Below are 21,852 nucleotides of genomic sequence, written 5' to 3' on the forward strand. Positions count from 1 at the left end.
ATCTTGCACTACTCTAGCACCCTCTGTGCAGAGAGTGGATGAATATTGCAAGATCTTTGGCGACGCTTCAGTAGCAAAATTTATGCCTTCAGAAGATCTTGCCGACACATTTAGATGGAAATTGTTTCATTTAACATGAAAATTTAACATTATTTATTATTTATTTATTTATTTATTTATTTATTTAACATTAATTTAACAAAATTGTCACTCTTCGGCCAACTATTAAAAAAAGTAAGGTTTCCGGTATGTTTGATTGATCAGTATGCAGTGAAGCTTGTCCGGAAATCAGTTGCGATGAGTTCCCACCAAAAAAATGTAAACATCAAGTTTACGATTACGTAGTTGCCGTCACATTAGAGTTGTCAGACTGCATTATCACATGTTCAGTTGACACTTGCTGTACAATTGGACTGTTTTTAGGGTAAAATTAGTTATTTGGGATAACATGTGCATGCAACCTTGTAAATAAGTTCGTGGCTTGTAAATAGTTTTCCAGTACTCAGCATAAATGGCTTTTCATTAAAAATTACCCGGCGACGCATCTTAAAATTACCCGGCGACGCAGCCGATGCTTAGGGCTTAAAAACCCATACATTGGCGACGCTGCATCCACCCTCTGCACCATGGTCTAGCTCCACTGCGGCACTGCCCACTGAGTGCCCAGTGCCCACCACATCTCATTCAGACTCATTGATCACAAGTTTTTATACCGTCAAAGACTCAAACGGGGAAATGGGTGGATGGGCGGGACCCGCAGGTAAATTGGGACCGTGGGATGCGTCCCTCACGTCCCAAATTTCGCAGAAATGTTGTACCTAGCGGCTAAACTAATCAAAATATTGCAAAACCATAAATAGTGTCATCATCATTGCATAAACTTCAACATTTTTACTATCTATTTGACTAGGGTAAATGCGGTATATTCCGACACATTAAGGACGCATCGAGAAATGAAAAACTATAAAAAAATAACCGTATGCGTTACTCGAGTTCTGTTCGCTTTATGTGACTCGCAAAACACCGTACTACGTGCCAGCAATGATGAAACGTCACAAAATGTTGCCATATTTATTTCAAAGCCTTTAGAATGCAAACCTACCAAATCCCTATATTCCGACACGTGTGTGGCTATATTCGGCACGTGGTGAGGCGTATTCCGCCGGCGCTTCAAATTCTACTGATACGTAATGCCGTCATCCACGTGTTCGAATTCCGTTTGCTGTGTGAGCTGTATTGGAATACAACATGGCTTTGAATTAAAACACTAATGAATATTGAACACTACTTAATTACGCTTTTAATTAACAACTATAAAGCTTTTAATTAGGCAAATTTTAATTTTTGTACATAGCTTGGAACGATCTGTGTGTATCCAATTCAAGTTGTGGTGGAATTAGTTTTCATGTGTCTAAATCCATTTCTCAACTTAATCATCTATTAATTTATTTACCACTTGAATTCAGCAAATACAACTTATGCAAGTATACTTAAAGGATTCCTAATATATTCACAGACATATTTAAAAGTCTCAAACCATAATATTCTTCCTATACAAACAGTTATTCACTATTTGGTAGAGCAAGGTCAACTGTCAATTTGACACATTTTTCCATGATCTCACTGGGTAGCGTGCATTGTCTCTTTTTGGATCTCAATATTTTCCCACTAGATGGCCAAGACCTAGTGTTTTGGCAGTAGTTCGATGCGCAAATGTATGACATCACCATTTCAACCATCAACAAACGTATGGAACTAAAACAAAGCTTAATATAAAGGAAAAACTAGAGAGGTGACGGAATTACCCACGATGTCGGAATATACTGCATTTACCCTATTTGTATAAAGCTGGTTAAGAAATTGTACATTTACTATCTCTAAAAAATCACTGAAAATAAGTGTGAAAAGTGTGATTTTGGAAAAGAACCTCTACTAAGGTCTAGAGCAAAAAATATTAGCCGTATTAAAAATTTACTTACAGAAAAGTTGCACACAGGTGCTGGCTTGAAAATGCGATTGATGGAATTAGCCTATCTCATTCCAAAAAAAATTGGGTGTCATTTCTGCATGATGGGGTAATAACTAATAAGGGACACCCCCCTGTGGTAATAACTAATAAGGGACACTCCTAAAAACGCATTTACAATTTAACCTAAGTTAGACTTAGCCAAAGCTCCAGCCTCCAGGCAACAAAAAAAAAATGATTAACTTTTAACAAGTTTAACAACAATGAATTTTGATTACATTTACCTTTCTCAGCAAAAAAAAAAATTTCACTTATCAAAAAATTAATGCAGGGAAATTGAATGTCATGTATATAATTGTGCACTGGGCATCATAGAATTTATTAGAATGAAAGGTAATTAACCTAAACTCTGATTTATTTCTCCAAAACATATGATGGTTGTTACTAAAACTTTCATTTCTGTTTCAAGTACATTTTTTATAACAAATTCTCTTAACCCTATTAAAATGTTGTGAAATTACAAGCTGTTCTGCAAGGTTATAGATACAGAAGAAGCGCAATAGGGCTGCTGATATGAAGCTTGTAGTGGACATGGTCATTGTAAATGTTCAATGGCATGTTTAAGGATATGGTAATTGTAATATCACATCAATAATACAGTAATGAATGAATATGGTGATATCATATCAATAAAGAATAAACAAGTAAAAAAAAGACAGAAAATATCATTTATTATATACATCTACATTTTTGCCTTTCTGAGCCATTCACTTGGGCATTCCCCAGGGCTTGGTCATCTTGCCGGCCCTCTTTAACCACTTCATTTCTGATATCCCAATGCCGATCCCCAGCATTGCCTCATATGCTGATGACCTTACCATCTTTGCGGCGTCCCCAAGGCTTGACTCTGCGGAGGCTGAGCTTGCCGTGCTCCTTCGCAGTGTCTCAGATTGGTCAGCTGACAAGAAACTGGCCGTTACTCCTGGCAAGTCCTCGGTCTTGCTCTTCATCCCAGATACGCACCAATCCCTATACCACCCATCTGCCACTATCTTCAACGGCATCATCCCCCTGGATAAAACCCCCCAAAATCCTAGGCGTCACCTGGGATACGCACTTCACATTCACCCCTCATGCAAGAGCCGTAGTCACTAAAGCGATGGTCTCTCTTCACATCTTAAAAGCCCTTGCTGGTATGGTACCAACTGGGGCTTCTCCAAGGAGGACATAATTGCCACCCCATAATTGCCATCATGCGCTCAGTCCTCAACTATGGGGCCCCCATCTGGTACCCTGTCGCCTCATGCACAGCAATTGCCAGTCTGCAATTGCTGCCAGGGCATCAGCAGCAGCCCAGGGCATAGTATAATTGACTAATTAATTTCTTCAAATTAAAAAATTGTTTCTTTTGATTGTACCAAAATTCTACTGACATGTGTAATTCTAGCAGTTTTCCTTGAAAGCAGCTAATAATTTATTTATGAAGAGTCTGTGTTTTGATGCAGCACAAGAAAAAGATACTATTGGGCATTAAGCTGTAAAGAGATTATTATTGCAGATTCCACATTTTCATTTACCTATTTGTTAGTAAAATATTTTTCCGAAGTAAGCATGAAATGTTCAGGAGTGGACTGTGTTGGCTACCAGGAACTATCTCCTGATCAACCAACTGTTCCAAAATGGAGGAGTGTTATCATCAATACTGGTATGAAGCCATATTAGAAATTTATATTTATAAAATCTATTTCACCTTCAGCTACAATTAATCACCTATGTATAAAAGTGCAATATGTAATAATTTTTCCTCCATCTGAAGATATGACATTCCAGTGCGCTAAACTTCTGTGATTCACCCTCTTGTTGTTGTTGCTCCTATTTGTTGAATTAATAATCCTAGTAATATCTTCTGCTAGATTAGTACTGATTTGAAGCCATTTATTGCTAAAATTTCAGGAGCTTCTCAGAGCACACTTCAGGACATCAAAGTTCCTGCCTATGGTGGGGGCTATGCTTATAAAGGCTCCTCTGCTCTCTCAAGCAACAGATACATTTTCTGGTCAGTCAGCTCATCTTGAGAATGGTTCCACTCTCACTCTTGTAGTGTTGAAAAATATGGTAATCCTGGAATCCATGTTGTCCCTCCTGAGACATTAAGATGAGGATATTTGGTTATTTTGTGCACTTCATAGTTTTCTCCGTATGACCTTAATTCACAAAATATATAACTGAAAATTATATTTCTCCAAAAGGCGTGTGACTGATGACATCATAGAGCTCTGGGAAGAGTGCCTCTCCTTTGACCTTGTTCAGAACTATGTCAGCCTGAGGTGAGGTGTGAGTCAATGCTATGCACATTTTTCTGCCAGAATTGTCCTTTATCATGCACATTTTAGTGAAATTGAGGAATAGTTGCCATATTTCTATTATGAAATGAAAGATCTTGAGTTATTTAAATAATGGTTTCATCATTGCAACAATGCAAGGCAATATTAAAATTATCAATTCAATATTGATCATTTCAATGTTGTGTGGCTTAACAATTTCTATGGGGCTTGGTTTTTAAACATAATGATGCTTGGCTTGCATTAAAGTTTGTGGCCTTAGATGAGATTTGTTATTTTTTTATTTCATTGTACTACCAGGATTGTTTTTGGCTCTCATTAAAGTCTGTGGCCTTATATGAGATTTGTCATAATTTATTTTCATTGTACTACCAGGATTGTTTGGCTCTCATCAAAGTTTGTGGCCTTTTATGAGATTTGTCATAATTTATTTTCATTGTACTACCAGGATTGTTTGGCTCTCATCAAAGTTTGTGGCCTTTTATGAGATTTGTCATGATTTAATTTCATTGTACTACCAGGATTGTTGGCTTACCAATCTTGGAGGGGGTGAGCGCTCATGAGAGCAGCGGCCGCCACGTGCGGCTGCTGGTGGCCACCATTGCATCCACGCATTGCTTCACACTGCCTCACCCCGATACCCTCAAGCTGGTATTAGTGAGACTTCATTTCCATATGCTTCTATTTCCATCAATGTTCAATACTTTTAATATTTGTTTATAATTATCACATAGATTAGCTTTACGTCATAGAATTCTATTGTTTTTTTAGCATATTCTTATCTCGTCATTTCAATGCATGTGTGAAATATTTCCTGAAAATTGAATTTGAAATTGTTCTGTTCTTATTCAAGATTGAATTTGTTCTGTTCTTATTCAAGATTGAATTTGTTCTATTTTAAGACATAATATCAATTGCAGGGAGAGAGCAAAGGAGCACCGCAACCCTCTATCTTGCGAGACCTCGAACAGAACTGTCTTGTGGACACCCACTCCATGCACCTCCTCAGCTCACCTGCACGTGAGTCAAGAGAAAATTGAATTGTAGGAGCTGTACTGGTATCAGGCTAATGATTCCTGTGTTGAGCCGTGATTGATTAAAATTCAATTTTTAATCATAGCATATTTTTTTGGCTTTATCTGCCCTATATGAGCATCAAATGTATTCCTTATGAATAAGCTATGAATGTATCATGATCAGTTTTTCAATCCCAGGCCTATTTTAATACTATCATTCTGATCAATTAAACTAATTATAAATATTGATTGCATTCATTAGCATCAATTAGTTTCATTACTCTCTAATATTGTATTATTGGTAGCTTGTTTGGACAATGGGTCAAATTGCAATGGGTGCTTGAGTGTCATTGTATCAATCGGGGTTTGAAAGAAACAAATGATCATTTGAAGGTCTCACCCTATGCTTAAAACCACCTCAAAACACCTAGTTCTTTGATCTTGTTGTTTTGTATTATCTTAATCATATAATTTTTTATAAATAACCAAAGAAATATAATATTCAGAGATCTAAAGAGACGTACAAACATTGAGGCATTGAGTCCACTCAGCATGGAAGGCATTATCAGCCAACTGCCTAGATTTTAGTCAGACTAAAATAGTCATTTTTCCACGGATCTTTAAAATATAATCATCAAGAAATATTTCAGTGAACATCCAACTGAACAATGAGTTATATTATTGCTTAAACTGTGATAAGGTTATTTGGCAAGGACCTCTTGGCATTGAAGGTTATTTGGCAAGGACCTCTTGGGATAGAAGGTTATTCGGCAAGGACCTCTTGGCATTGAAGGTTATTTGGCAAGGACCTCTTGGGATAGAAGGTTATTCGGCAAGGACCTCTTGGCATTGAAGGTTATTCGGCAAGGACCTCTTGGCATTGAAGGTTATTTGGCAAGGACCTCTTGGCATTGAAGGTTATTTGGCAAGGACCTCTTGGGATAAAAGGTTATTCGGCAAGGACCTCTAGCACAAGGACCTTCATTTACACATGAAAAGAGGCTCCCACTAAAATGTCAATGTAATTATTCTTATTGCTGTATAACTTGCACAGTGGAGGTGGGGCGCATCCATGCCTGCTGCAGTGCTGTGTGCGGTGATCGCGCCGTGTTCCTCTTTGGGGCGCCGGCAGCAGCCCTCCTCGTCATCTCCATGGACCCCAACGCGCGCCACCCTCCGCCGCCTGGTAGGAGGGACTTATTATACTGCTCTTGTCCTTTATTTTTGATGCCAAGTTTTTTACTGCAAGTGTTTTATGTACAGTTTACTAACTAGTTGTCCACTACCGTATGCCACTCATTCAGAGCTTTACATTGTGATATGTTACTTACCTACGTTTTTTTCATTAATTTTTTCTCAAAATAGCACACAAGCCCGTATTTTGCCAATATATTTCATTCATTGGCCTATAGGTAAATTTTTGCTGTATCCTCTCGTTGGACACTAAACCTCTTGGATACTCAGGTGCCGTTGACAGCACTTCAGTGACGCTGGTCAAGAACAACTCCCTGGTGAACAGACTCTTCCTGGGCTTCGTTCCTGGGGTTTTCAAGTGAGTTCAAATCCAGTTTCATGCAAATGGAAATGTTTTTGAGCTTTTGGAGTATTGCTCAGCATTTGTTATAGAAACATGGATTGGAAAGGATCTGTATTTTTAAATCAATTAAAATTGTTAAAGACGGATCAGAAGGGCAGCGCAGACTAGTTTTCTACCATCCTGCTGATGTTTGTTTATTTGTGAGCCTCCATCACTTCCGAGAATGTCCTCATATTGGGCCCTTATCTAGTATATATGTTAATAAATTGATTGAGGGCTGAGCAAATTCATGTATAATTGTTGTTCTAAATGCTTTCCACAAATTTGCTCATGTCTGTGTCGCAATATGCTAGTAAGGCTGGCATTTTATTCTGTCTTACCGAAAACAATTATACATGTATATTAATATTTGTTCTACCTCCTTAGAGCCGGGGAAAGTGGACGAGTTAGCAGCCTTTGCTGCGTGGTCCTCCGCAACGGAAAGCAGCAACAAGTGGGTGCTGATTGCTGTAGGTCTTCTAAATTTTCCCACGGGCTACTTATGTTTTATTATTGATGCCTTTTTCTTGCTTAAGGTCAGCTTACTCCTAAGGTTAGCTTAGCTGCAAAATGGATAATGATTAATTGTCTCGTGTTACTGGTGGTTCCTCCAAAAAAAGGTTTGGTTGCCTAGTGTAACCGATGGTCTTTCTATCAATTGGGGTTTAAAAGGAACTATAGGTTGAACGAGAGCCAGCTTTTAGTCAATCTAAAGGCTACGAATAATCAATCAGAATCAAATACTAAGGAATTCACGTATCGCATTACTGTTACATTGCAAAGAATTTTGTACAGCGTGTAAACCTGGTTGAGTCAATGAGCTATTCCTTTTAGGGTTCTTGCAATAAACAATGAAGTAATTCTATGCCTTCAACCGTAATGACGCCTAGTTTGCCCCTTCAGGAATTGGTTTGCAAAGACCGCTAGCATGGAACTCCTGCATTTTTTAAATCTGCAATGAATTTCCTCTAAATCAAAATGGATTTCCTTTTATAGAGAAAGAACTCAAAGGATGCAATAACACTCGAAAAAAACTTGCCTAGAGATTCCGTGTTTTTACATCATCTTTAACTACCACTCAATAAAGGCTTGCGGAGAATTGGATCATGGTCTGAATATGAAGGTCAAAAAGAGAAGTCACTTAAATATTTTCTTTAAAAATAGAACAGCAAAAACACTGACAAGTAGAAAGTCATAACATCGAATCATTTTTCTCTAAAAAGTATTGAACACATCCAAGGTTTTCACATAAAATATCATTTGCCATGTGAAAAGCTAAGAGCTGTTCTGAGGAACCGGACTTTGAAAATGTCTGCCAGGAATTCCTGTTTATTCAAGTTAAAGAATGAATGAACATCATAAGATTTACTCATTATCTTGGTTATTGGATCTCTAATCAAAATACCTGGCTATACAACAACGAATGTGAAACTTTAAAGTGGATCCTGAATAGACATGAAAATTGGTAGTAAAAATGTGGCATCAGATTTCACTTGACTCGCCTGAGAATATTTAACTTTATTGACTGGGCAATGAATGAATGACAGAAAAAACTGCTTGCCAGTACACGCCGAGCATTCAAATGTTTGTTGAACACTTCCACAGGCCTTCATTAAATCGGCTGACATTAGTTGCTGACGAGTATATTAATCAGCTGACGTTAGGTGCTGACGAGTATATGTAATAGACATCTTCTGTCGTTTAGTGGACTATTGATAGAAATTGATAGGCTTAGTTTCTTTGCTTAACTGTCAAACAACTAACAAGAAACCATCAACTATCTCCTTCCGCAAATTTTATTAGTTTGAACAAACTTCAACAATAATCGCAGGTCGATATATAGTAGCATCTTTAAAAAAATGTCTAGGCTGATGCCAAAAAATTGAAATTTCTTTACGTTGTAGCCAATATTGATATTCTTGTAATTAAGATTTTCTCAATGTATTTTATGATCTTTGAACGATTTCCTTCCTGTACATGAGCCAGTTCACCTGCCTTGTTCTTACACAATCCCCCGTGTACCGCAGGCGTACGGCGTGGGGGTGTGCGGGGACGCTCGTTTGCGGCTGTGGTGTCTGCAGCGCAGCGACTGCGTTATAGTGCGCGACACTGCGGAGGATACGGGCGAGACTGCCGCTGCTGGTGGGGGTGAATAGTTCTGGGGACGAGTTAATAAGGGACCTCTGCAAGGGTCTGACACGGAGAAGTCATGGAGTAGATCAGTAAATGTAGTAGTGCCTCGTATAACTTAGATTGATTTGCAAAAACATTAGTTAATAATCCACTGACATACAAACATCTACTTGATGTATGGCAGGCCTTCTACAGACTCTGCCTATGTGCCTGCGAACATTTCAATTCGGTTTTTCATTTCTGCTCAGTTTTGATAGTCTTAAATATTGCTGTTTTTTAAAAGCCTTAGACGGTTCAGCTGGATGTGATCTGTTGATGAGTGTTCTATACACTTTGTTGTCTAGGCGAGGGTCATCGCGTTGTGTGCCGCCCCATGGGTGACGGCAGCGCCGTAGTGGCGGTGTGGCTGAGCTTCGTAGATCGTCACCTGCTTCTGCTGTACCGCCTCACGTCGCCAGGCTCCTCGGACGCCGCGTCTGCAGTACCACAACTCGCTCACCTCAGGACGCTCTTCCCTCCTCAGGTCAGTTTGTCATTTATATTCAATAAATTATATGGATGCCTGAATATATGTAGGTTTGATTGAAGACCAGAGCATGCTTTTTATTTATAATCTCGTTTTTTCAATGAGTCGAACAAAATTTCTAATTGGCGCCGGGAGATCAGTGATTGATCATTGATCTCCCGGTGCCATTTAAAAAACGAATAATAAGATTATTGAAACGAAAAATGAACGAATAAAAAATTGGAAAAAAACGAACGAATAAAAAATTCATTGAAAAAGCTAATAAGAAGATTATTAATACAAATAATGCTCTGATCTTCAGTCAAACTTGCATAAAAGAAATCTGCTGCCGAACTATACCAATAAGTAGGTATATGTTTATATGTGCATGCCTGCATCCTCGTCTATCCTGATGCTCCTTTCTCGTCCCTGCCACCGACATCAGGAGCTGTAGAATGTAACTAACACCTAATAACGTAACGTCGTATGTAACTGGCCTCACGTTACAGGAATATGCCTTGAGGTCAGAATTATCCAAATACATAGTCAATGAAAATCATAATTTGTTCAAAATTATAAATGTTTCATTTTTATGAGACATCAGGCATAAATCCTGTAAAAGACTTGGATCTAAATTACATATTTTTTGCTAAATTTTTTATAGTACTCTTCTCACTCGATTGAAATAATATTATAATATTCCAAAATATTAAATATTTTGCAGTCATATTCACTTCATATTCCTTGTCTTAGTTTAATTTTTATCATGTCATTGCTTTTGCAGTCGCTGCAAAGTCACTTCCTTTAGGTATTTCATTTGTGCAGAAACTTGTAGACTGCGACTGGAACCTGAAATTAGCTCTTGTTGAATTATCTGTTCCTTAAGCCTTTTAGGTGAAGCTTCAATGTTCCCATCTTCTAACCACCATCAAAACTTCAGTATTCTCTCACGTGTTCATTTGTTGGAAGTAGGTACTGATTCAAATTTTATGTAATGTAAAGTTTTGTTGTGCAGCAACGCCTGGTGGACTTGCAGCTGACGGATGTGGACGTGTGGACGTTGTGGACCGACACGAACAGCGACAGCGAGGTAAGAGCTGAGATTGTTCAGATGATGGTGTAAATAACTCGTCTTCTAACACAGAATTTCATCTCTTCTGATGGGTTTGCTACAAAAAAAATTGTTTTAGTTGTTGGCATTTGTATTTGTGTATTTGTATTAATTTAAGCTGAGTGCTACACGAAACTACCGGTACCTACTATTTATGTTGGAACAAAGCAACAGATTCATTCCGCTGATTGTTTTGATCGCTACACCTCAAGTTGATGAACATCCCTCGAACATTGCAGGTGATGCACTGCCCCATAGAGTTGCAACAAGAGACCGACGCTGTGGCAGGGGCTGGAGGACTACAGGCAGCTTGCGCTCAGCCAGCTCCTCCGAAGACCGTGCCTCTAGCTGACCCAGCCCTGGACCCTAAAGAGGTCTACCTTCAGACCCTCTTCTTACCCAACACTTTCTCCCGCAGCTGCCTCACCAGAGCTCTTGCTGTAAGTGCAAATTAAATACGATGGAAATTGAATACGTGTAATAATAAGTAATAGAATTAATTGAAGCTCAGCGGCCATCATGCGAAACGGCCTAGGCAATCTTCACAGTACTGAAAATTGATTGTGCTCAAGTGTTCCTAGATACATGACATACAATTTATTGTGTTCTAAGTCATATTTGCAAATAGTGATTCAATAAGTGATTGGGAAAGCTGTATCAAATAAATTACAAACATTTTAGCTGTGGAATTTTTGTCAGATCTATGGCAGGAGCGGCAGCGACCAGACACCTCAGGATGCTGTAGAAGAAACGCTCCGACAGCAGCTCGAGAACTCGTCCCCTCACGACGCCGGCCCCCAGGAGCGCTACGACCTGGCGCTTGATGTATGGGAGACCTTCTACAACCACGTCCTAGAGTACCATCAGGTAGTGCTAGCGGCATAATGCTAGTAGCATCCTAAGTATAATTGATTATTGATACTTGATATTGATCATCTATTGGCCAATAGAGGATCAGCAGTCAATATCTATATCAATTGATCTGCAGTTCCCCATTGATATTGATCATCTTTTTCAAGGGGTGAATTTGCCATCTTGCTCGATATTCAAATCAAAGCCCTTGAAACTAAAAGTAGCATCAGTAGGCGAAAAGTACGGCACCTTGATGTTCCTATTTTCACTTTGCACTATCAATTGCGCTGTGCAGGTTGGGCGCAAGAGCCTCGGTCTGGTGTGTGGCGCTGAAGGCGAGGTGGCGGTGGTGAGGAGGGCGGGCGTCTCGTGGGTGGTGGCCGTGGAGGCTCTGGAGGCTCTTGTAGCGGCCGTCATCGCGGCTCCTCCTTCGGAGGACCTCACGCAGGTCGGCGCTTCTTAATAATAGAGCTATTTGTATGTGAGAGTAACTAGCACCTGGTCGACTAAGGGTGAAGTAGGAAGTATTATGAAAAAACTAAGTTATATATAACAATAACTAAAGTCATATCATTCATTGAGATTTACATACTTGTCGTTGTAAGGCCTTACAAATGCTTAAAATGAGATTTTTTCGAGAGCACATGTCATGATAATTATTTTGTGATATAAATTTACGTGCGGGTATTATATCCACAATAATTCTAAATTATCCATGTAAAATGTGTGCAGCTGGTGCTGCGCTACGGTGCCTCGGCTGTCTTGTGCGGGGATGCCTCGCTGGCGGCGAGTGTGGCTGGGGCGCTGCGCTGCGTGGCCATAGTGCACAGCCTCATGAACAGCGAGGTGGCCGCGGCCTTCGTCCTCGACATGGCACATCACACCCACCCTGAGGTCGTCGCTGAAGACGTGGCATCATCTCTGCTGTCTCAGGTTTTTATTTATTTATTTATTTTTTAAGTCGTTCTTTGCGTATTTTTGAACGGTCTTCATTTCTAGACTATATTCGTATAAAATTTCTTGTCTCAGTGATCTAGTTCATCTATCTAATTCTTCCTTACTTTTTTAAACTTTCAAGAATACATTTGATTCGTTGTTTGCGTTGAATACACTTCTGCGTTTGGTACTTTTTTCATTCGAGACGAGACAACAGGGCATGTCTCGGTTAGCAATAAAAACCGGGTAAATTTTTAGCACTCCGTGGGAATTACGGAACAATACCGAGACGAGACGTCCCGGTTAAAATAGGAGTTATAAAATTTCTCGCAATTTTCATCTTTTATAGCGAGACATACTACTAGTTAATCCTTTATATGCAATTAGAATAGGTAGTAAATTTTGTCAGACCATATCAGATCAACATTTTGTCTGTTTAAAACTTTTCATGTATATTACTATGCAAAATGACATAACTATTGCCCTTCTTGCAAATTTGAAGGCCTAGGGTAAAATTGAAAACACAACTAATTTTTAGAAAGGTTGGGCGGGATGAATTATTACAGATTTCTAAGTCATTTCGTTTTCGATTAAAACGAAAAAAAATTTACGGAACTGAACAGCTCACTAATCACACATCTGAAGGGAGCTGCATGAAATTTTAAACATATCGAATTAATCCAGATTACGCGGTAGGAATCGACGCAAACTTTTATGTTTCTTTGGTTTCGATTTACACCACGGTCAGTAATAATCGTGACTAATTACCAGGCTAGTGGCCTCGTGTACATGGGTACTGTCCCCATTTCATTGCAGATGTTCCCAAGTTTGTCTAATGCCAAATCAGAGTCTTTGTTTTGACCGGCATCATGTTTCTCCAGTCTTATGCCCCGTTCTCACATAGCCGGTAAAAGGGCCGGAAGTGCCGGAAAGGCCAAGCCGGTTGAAATGCCGGATTTATAGCCGGTATATGGGGCAGGGCGTAATATGCAAGGGGCAGGGCTTAGTATGTAATGCCCTCCAGGTAGCTGTCCCGTAGGAGCCGGTAGGTTTCCCGGAAGAGCCGGATATCCGGGAGATCCGGCTTCAGTAGCCGGGAGATCCTGCAATACCGGCTGTCAACGTATTCCCGGTACTCCCGGGAGCCTGCCGGAAGTCTCGTATGCCTCCCGGATTTCCAGGTAGATCGCCGGAATTCCCGGAAAAAAAGCCGGTAAAACAGCAGGTAGAGCCGTTTGAGCAGTAAGAACTGCCGTAAAACCAGGGTAGGCCCGGCTTTTTTTCCGGTATTCCAGGTAAGTTATGCAAATTTAGGCCCGCCCCTTTCAATAAAAGCTTTCAATATTTAATGAAAAGTTCCCCTATTTAATTTAATACCTTTTCCACAATATTCAGATCTAAATTAAATGGAGACAGGTATTATTATAAGTTAAAAAGTGTATTAAAATGTTTAAGGAACTTTATTGAATAAGGACAACTTTTCGGAAAGTAAAAGCAAAAATGTGTATCAGCTTCAGTTAAAAAATTGTATTCATCTTTAACACAAAATTATTTCAGAAAGTGTTTACAAAATTATTTCAGACAATTATTTCATAAAGTGTTTACAAAAAGAAAATGGTGATAATGTTTCATTTAATTAATCACACCCTATTTATTGTTACATTGTGTTTACAATATATAAACATGCATACTGGTATATCTAATGCAAATTTGCAAAGTTTAATCAGCAGACGTGAAAGAAATGTTAATAATTAACAAAACTTGCACAAAAATGTGAAAAAGTACATCATTTCAACAGCAGATAGTATAAAATATGAACAATTGACAATGCATTTGCAAAAAAAAATAAAAAAAGTACAAAGTTGAAACAGCACATAGGCTGAAAATGTGAATAAGTAACAATGCTTTCGCACAAAAAAAATGTTTGGGACGATTTCACCCCTCCCGGTACCCCAGGCTGGTCCCCCGGCCGTGCCGGTTGAGTTCTCACATAGCAACGGAAGAGCAGGTTGGCTCTCGGATTTTTATGGTTCCGGGCGTACCGGCAAAATTATTCAACATGTTGAATAATTTTTCCGACCAAGCCGGATAATGGCCACGCCCTCCAGGAACTCTAGGAACTCCCGGATCTCATTTTCCGGATCTCCAGTTTGATAACCGGTAGCCCAGGAATAGATTCCGGGTGTCTTCCGGCCCTTTAACCGGCTATGTGAGAACGGGGCATAAGAACTAACCAGCGTCGGCACTAAGAAGGTGCCTATGCATCCCCGATATCTTGCCATCGTTGATGTTGTAAATATCGCCAAAAAATTTGCACCGACTATTGGCCTGGTTTAGGCAGGTTAGTACCTCCGCCATCATGGGTTTCGCCTGTTCTTTGCTCCTCAAAATATTTTCAGTTGCCACTTCAGATTCCTGGCATCTTGCAGGGGTTTGAGAAAGCCCATCCACATTCTACTAAATGGCTGACCAATAGACATTACGTCAACGACAAGCACAGATGAAATTGAGCGCACTGTACTCGTATGTTTCTCGTCATGCGCGATTAAAAGCACAACCGAGTCACTAAATATTTAGCCATACCTCACCAAATCTTCGCACTAATTTAACTGCCAATTTAGTTTGGCAGCCAAATATCGTTGAACCTGCCAATGACTGGCAACTGCTCATTATCAATCAAGAACTAACTTGATACTCCTTAACCGCGCGTGCGGAATGTTTCACTTCACTTTGTTTTTGTTTAGTTAGAAATATCTTTTTGCGCCTTGAAAATTTAAGATATGTCTCGTCTTGTTACGTCATGTCTTGTTTCGCGGATCTATCTGCCGCGTATCGCTAAATAATTACCGGACACTAGTTTTAAAGTCCGGGACACAAGTCTTGTTCCGGTTCGTATGTTTCCGGTTCACAAGTCTTGTTCCGGAAAATTTTACCCTCTGCCCCGTTATTCATTTCCCTGTAATTTCTCGTCTTGTCCCGGCAGTCTCAGTTCATTTCGAGAAAATTATTCCAATAGGCATGAGTCTAGCGTTGAATTCCAACATTTCTTCTAGAATTGGCGACCATGAATTGAACATTTTTGCTGCAATGGTCTTATCAAAATTAATCACTATTGTGCAGGTGGTAGCCGGTGATGAGGCCGCTGCCGTGCTGAGCTCAGCAGTAAGCGCCGTACCGAACTTCACCGCCGGCCTGCGCTGCGTACTCCATGCGCTGAAGCTGGACTCCAATAGAGCTCAGGACTCCGCTGATCCCGCCCGCCCTTCTTCTCAGTGCCAGCTGTGGAGCTCGCTGGTGTCCGCGTCCTTGCACCATCTGGCACAGTCGCGTTTCCAGCTGTGCCGGGACCTGCTCGTCCTGCAGCAGGCTGTTCTTCAGCTCTCTCAGGTGAGCAAATTCTTCAGCTCGTTCACCACGAAAAAATATCGTTTCTGGGCTGTATTTAAGCCTATATATAGGTCTGTGTGGCCAATGATGCTGCATGTCTTGTTTCTTGAAAATTCATAATAGTCACCTGTATGTTTCAGATCCATCAATTCTCCAATTCTATCTATTGCTTATAATTAGTAGTTCATTTTTTATTTAAAAATTGTGTTTATAATATTAATTAATTGAATAAATGACTTGTGTTTCAGTTGTGCCATTTGAGCGCGGATTGTGTGGGCGAGCTGAGGTCTAGTGTGGTGCAAGAGACCGTGCTTTTGTGTCGCGCCTACTACGCTCTTCTGTGCCTCACGCGGTCCCCTGCGACGCGACCATCACAGCAGCTACTACACGACCTCACCAGGGCCCTAGCCGCCCTCGGTCTCCACGACACGGTGCCCTCTGTAGAGCCTCTGCCTCAAGGCGCCCTGCCGTCTACGGCCTTGTGTGCCATCTTGCAGCAGGGCGCGTGTCGCTTGCAACCCCAGGGACCCTGGATTACTTCTGTAGCTAAAGCTGTCAGGGACTTTGCCCGTGAGGCGTGGCCTCTACAAGACCGCAGTGGAAGCACTGAGCTGTTGGAAGCCCTGCTCTTCAGTGGTCAGGGCACAGCTGCTCTTCATTACATCAGACAGGTCAGAGACATTCCTGCATTGCTGTATATCTTCATTAAAAAAATAATCTTTGTCTTAGTACTTGCTGAAAGAACGAATTACCTCACTTTTCGATTCTGCTGACACTTCCACACTTTGCAACAACGCAGGTGAGCGGATGGTGCGAGTGGAGCTTGTGCAGCCGCCACTTCCTGCTCGGGGTTTGCCTGTTGCTGCAGGGACAGCACCGTAAAGCAGCACGTGTGCTGCAGGAGGCCGCTGAAGGTTGTGCCTCTGAAGAACTCCTGGCGACAAGAGTCGGTGGTGGAGGCGATACTGCGTTGCTCCGCTACACGCTACGTCTCGTCCGTCTTTTTGAAGTCTTCCAGGAACCTGTGCTGGCGTTACGTCTGGCGTCTAGCGCCCTCTGTGTGGAGCAACATAGCACTGGGCATATGTCCCAGCTGTATGCGGTGCTGTTCAAGCACCACTTGGCTCTTGGTCATTATAATGAAGCGTTCACAGCGCTGCTCTCTAACCCTGATCCTGATGCTCAGCGTTCTTGTCTACGGCAGCTGCTAACGACGCTCCATAACTCTGGGTGCGTGCAGAATTTCTGGCCCCATTGCCATTTATTTTTTTTTTTTTCAAATTGTGGCATTCTAGTGAATGGGATGTGAGGAAGATATTGACAAAAATCTCATCCTCTATTGTGTAATTTGAAATAAAATGGCCTTCTTTGCGATATTGATAGCGATCCATAGAATCATCTTCTATTATTTATTGCTTCGTAGAAAGCATGGATTAGAAAGTGTAACAATATTGACAGTCGGTAATCAAACTAACCTTTTTGATCCTTTATTGCATTTTCTTCAGTTGAGAATTGATAACCATAAGTAATACTGTAGCTGTAATTTATGAGACTTGTATGAATTGCATATGCAAACATTGGCAGGTGCTTGAGCACATTGGTGGGCTACCAGTATGGGCACCTCACAGGTGACGTCGTGAGCATCCTCGAGAACAGAGCGCGCTCTTCATCTGACATCCTGCAGAATAACTACTACCATCTTCTCTATGCCTTCCATCTCCATCAACACAACTATAAACGAGGTGGTGTTTCAAGATCGTTTGGGGCGTTTCAAATTGCCTATCAAATATTTTATGGTTGATAATGCTTAATTAATGTTCAGTTCTATGTTCTGCGTGATCTTCATGTTGTTCACTGTGTTTGTCCAGCGGCGAGTGCAATGTACGAGTGTGCAATGCGCCTCGACAGCGGCGGTGAAGCAGGATCAGAAGAGGCGCTGAAGCTTCAACTAAAGTGCTACTTGGCTTGCCTCAACTGCCTCGAGCTGCTACCTCCCAGCGAGGCCTGGATACTCAAGCCTAATCCTTTGAATACTCAGCCGAGCCCGGCACTTGACACCACGACCAAGCAGACACGACGACTAATTGGTCAGATTTGTTTTACTCGACCGCAGAGCCAGGGTTGCCAGATGGCTTAAAAAGCGGCCAAGTCCGCGGACAAAAAAGGCCAAGACGGCCTATAACTCAATATATATTATTATATTTTTAGGTTCCGATGCAAAAATTCGTTTCATTTTTTTCGGACTTATTAAATTTAGTTAGTAAGTACCGCCATCATAAATTTCAGCCGACCAACGCAACTGAAAAAAAATAATCGCGGAATTTGGCTGAAAAAAAGATCATCTGGCAACCCTGCGCTTAACGTGTTGTAATTTTTTTGCCCAACTGCAACAATTGATTGAAAGGTGCTTTATATTTATATTAAGGTTATTGGTACAGCCACATAAAAGTTTCGCTATAAAAGTGATCTAAATAATTTATTACCGACGATAAGGAAGTTGTTAGTATGACTTTCTGATTTTCAACAATACTTGTAAGTAAAAAAGTTCGTGCAAAATTTATCACTTATTTGTATTGAGTTTAGTGACATATTCTTGTTGTTTTATAAATTAAATACTATTTCGAATGTCAATGTCTCCCCTTCATTCGATTAAATTCAAAGTTCCCAATGACTACTCTGACGAAATCTTTTCAATCAATAATTTCATGATTAATATTTCTTGAAACTTGATTTATAACTGTTGATGTAAGTACAATTATTGTCACATAGAACGAGGTGTTTTCAATCAATAATTAATTTCACAATTTTATATTTCTTGAAACGTGATTTAGAACTTTCGATGTGATAGCAATTATTGTCTCTTAGACCGAGGTGATTTTCTCTCGATATCACATATAAAAATTCACATTATTCATCCATTCATTTGATGGTTAACTGAAGTGGTCGCGTTGCAGGTTCTAGCGCAGGAGCGTCGGCCCGCCGTGTGAAGGGGGCGGCGGCGGTCGAGGTGCTCGAGGTGCCACAGATTGGCAACGAGTTCGAGATCCTACACGCACGCCTCAGCCTCGCCAGGATGGGCACGTCCTGCAGCATCGGTCAGAAGTTCCACTAAGTCTTTATTGCTGAGGATCGTTAATTTTAATTACCCATAACTATCTCTTCAATTGTTCTTGTGGTCATTATTGCATTAGTTTATGTTATGGATACTGGATCCTAACCTGCAGTCTTGGCTAACTAACTCTATCTAGGCTGTCTAATATATATGGTGATAAATGATATTTAAAGTTCAAGAAAAAAACATTTTAAAGGTATTATTATTTTACTTTTCGTCCAAATGTTTTCTTAAATTATTGGTTTAGCTGAAGTAACCTGTCTTATTTTCGCGGTAAATGAAATGGCCTGTCTATCTTCGCCTCAAGTAACCTGCCTCGTGTAAAATCTATATAATTAATTTAAAGTAGCAGATGAAAATGAACTGAAAACAAGCTGAAGTGCTGCAGTCTTCATCTCAGTGTTTATTTGCAGGCATCAGCAACGTCGGTGACGCGGACTCGCTGATTTCGTTGCTGTGCCACGCGCGGCTGTACAAAGACGCAGTGAAGCTCTGCGCCAGGCTGGACCGCAGCCTGCGACCCGTCGTCGCGTCGCTCGCTGGGGTCTGCGTGGCCGCTGATCAGGCAGCCGACGCACAACACAACGCTGCGTGGCTCAAACACAACGATGTCACGAGTAAGGCTTGTTTCATGTCTTTAAATTCGGTACGTTATTTATATTCGTGTCTCTTCACATTACGGTGCTGAAGCACTAGTAATTTTACTTTATTGGAACACTAGTTTCATACCGTAGCGCAATCATTCAAGCAAATTTTTACTAACGTATAATTCTTATATCGTGAGAGTCGCGGCATCAGTTCAAATGTAAGTAAAAAATGTACAATTAAATTATTTTGTGCGTGACAGACGTTAATGGTGGCTGGTGGGATCTTCTAAGAGAGCTGCTGGAGCGGGAAAAAGGGAACAAGAGCGAGCTGCATCACACGGCTACTGCCGCCATCTTGGACCTGAACCACGGCCTCCCTCCTTGGCTCCCACTTTCTTATTGTGTAAGTTGTCTTTACCCATGGATGCGCAGAATGTAAGTATGTATATCTTCACTACGTACTTCGCTGTCATTTGATATAAATATCGCCCTCCCTGACAACAACACGTTCTCAAAATAAAGATCGATGCATTTTGGAATACGTTTGCTTTTTTGATCCCTCTTTAAATGCTTTTCTGCAGGGGCTAATATATTCTGTGAGCTAGGATCTATAGTCAAACGATGAGGTGTCAGTTGACATTGTTATCTGGCTTTATATTTTGCATTTTTGTAAAAAATCTGAAACATTGTTAATCCCTGAAACATTGCCACAGCGGCGCGACTGCGGCGGCTTACTGAAGCTGTTGCTCCGCCACGGTCTGCTGGACGCGTCAGCCCAGCTGGTCCTGCGGCTCATGGACGCCCTCACCCTCGGCCGTAATGCTGAAGAAGTGGGTACTCGATTAAGGTTTTCCGAGCTTTTCACTGTGTTACCTATTTATTGTGACATTATGACCCATTTTTATGTGCTATCACAAAGATGTCGTTGATATAATTTACTCTAATTCCCCCGCTCCTCCTTTACCATGAAAGTCTGTACACCCCCGCTTTGGAAGCGCAAGGTCTCCGTAATAATTATTCAAAGAAATCCTGTATGATGTCAGCAACTCTGATGGAATAATGATACACAAATCTCGTTTGTTATTTTCTCCAGTTTTAAATGTTTAACTTTTTTTCATTTGTTTGTTTTTTCTTTCTTTCTTATGCTTTTTCCCATGTTATTAAATTGTTGTTACCCTAGCTATGTTTATGATGAAAATTGTCTTGCTACTGAATAGTAAGACTCATTAGTTGAAACACGGCATTATACCGATTTATATTTCTCTGTTCCTGTTCATAGTTCGGCCTTAGTGGTGCCGTGCACAGCAACAGCCCTCCTGTGTGGGTCCCGTATTCGGCCCTGGACCAACTTTTGCTGGAGCTGCAGGCCAACTCCCACCACTCTCACTACGAGCAGGTCAGAGCTTCACTTCACTCTTTACTGAACGTACACTGTATAGTAATTAACTTCAAATTATGATTACAATTTGACAGAAATGCGACGGTACTCTTGATTCCTGCTACGGCATTACACTACTCTAAAAAAATATGCAGCTACGGTCATCCTTCTGAATCCTTGCTCGAGTACTTGCGCATCAACTTAGAACCCACAATATTTTTAGTAAAGGAAACTCTAAGTAATTTCTTGATTCTGTCACTGAAGGAGATCATGTTTCGATGAACGTGGTTACTTGTAGTTTTCTTCACTTTTTTAATTCTTGGTCGATTTGCAATTCCTAGCGAACTAATAATGAACGAACTCCACAATAGCCACGCCTTCCCAAGGTCTCAATTGTTGTTTTGGTTCTTAAGCCTTTCGTTACGAAGCCAATAAATGAGTCATATTTAAACGTATTCAGATTATTAATTTAAGTATTGACTGCGCAGATGCTATCAGTGCTACAGCAACGGCTGGACAGTTACCGCAATGCCCTTGCACGCGTGTCCAACGACCGCTTGCTTCTTGCTGCTTGAACCATCTGTCACGTAAGTGGTTAATTGCTTTTACCTTCGTCATAAAGGTAACTAAGCTTAAACTGAGGCGCTATTGAATTAAGAGTTTTACTTGTACCGCATCTCAATTATCAATGACCGTAACGTCACGTAAAATCAGTTCAGTTGATTATATTTTGGAGCCTGAAATTGATTATCTTATTGATGCAGCTTACTGACAGCGTGTCGTTGAGCAGGTGATCTTCACATTTGTTACGGTAATTTCTTCGTCACGGCTCCCAAAACTTACTACAGCGCTGGACCCGTCGCTGAAGTTGACGATGACTGCCAAGTTTTAATAACATAAATTTAACCCGTTTACTGAATGCCGTTTTATTGATAGCCTGACTAAATGAAA

The 21,852-nt window shown here is 40.7% G+C and overlaps 1 protein-coding gene across 3 annotated transcripts; it reads left to right on the forward strand.

Annotated features, from left to right (window-relative positions):
• Positions 1–3,394: 3,394 nt before the first annotated feature.
• Positions 3,395–21,820, forward strand: LOC108673193 (nuclear pore complex protein Nup160). Of its 3 annotated transcripts, none has more exons than XM_047880760.1 (27): positions 3,395–3,671; positions 3,920–4,022; positions 4,216–4,293; positions 4,830–4,962; positions 5,229–5,328; positions 6,379–6,510; positions 6,789–6,876; positions 7,288–7,354; positions 8,928–9,048; positions 9,378–9,556; positions 10,554–10,628; positions 10,889–11,089; positions 11,349–11,516; positions 11,797–11,949; positions 12,234–12,434; positions 15,558–15,824; positions 16,073–16,495; positions 16,624–17,054; positions 17,409–17,566; positions 17,693–17,911; positions 18,779–18,919; positions 19,350–19,553; positions 19,784–19,926; positions 20,237–20,353; positions 20,803–20,919; positions 21,390–21,488; positions 21,692–21,820. In XM_047880760.1, the coding sequence occupies exons 1-26, from the start codon at positions 3,578–3,580 to the stop codon at positions 21,474–21,476; spliced, it is 4,200 nt and encodes a 1,399-aa protein (XP_047736716.1). In that variant the 5' UTR covers positions 3,395–3,577; the 3' UTR covers positions 21,477–21,488; positions 21,692–21,820. The 3 variants fall into 3 exon arrangements, with proteins under 3 accessions (XP_047736716.1, XP_047736717.1, XP_018016470.1); XM_047880761.1 differs by having other exon boundaries at positions 8,928–9,042; XM_018160981.2 differs by having other exon boundaries at positions 4,830–4,959.
• The last annotated feature ends 32 nt before the right edge of the window (positions 21,821–21,852 follow it).

The sequence above is a fragment of the Hyalella azteca genome, unplaced genomic scaffold (assembly GCF_000764305.2).
Source record: "Hyalella azteca isolate HAZT.00-mixed unplaced genomic scaffold, Hazt_2.0.2 contig6145, whole genome shotgun sequence".
Taxonomy (NCBI): Eukaryota; Metazoa; Arthropoda; class Malacostraca; order Amphipoda; family Hyalellidae; genus Hyalella; species Hyalella azteca.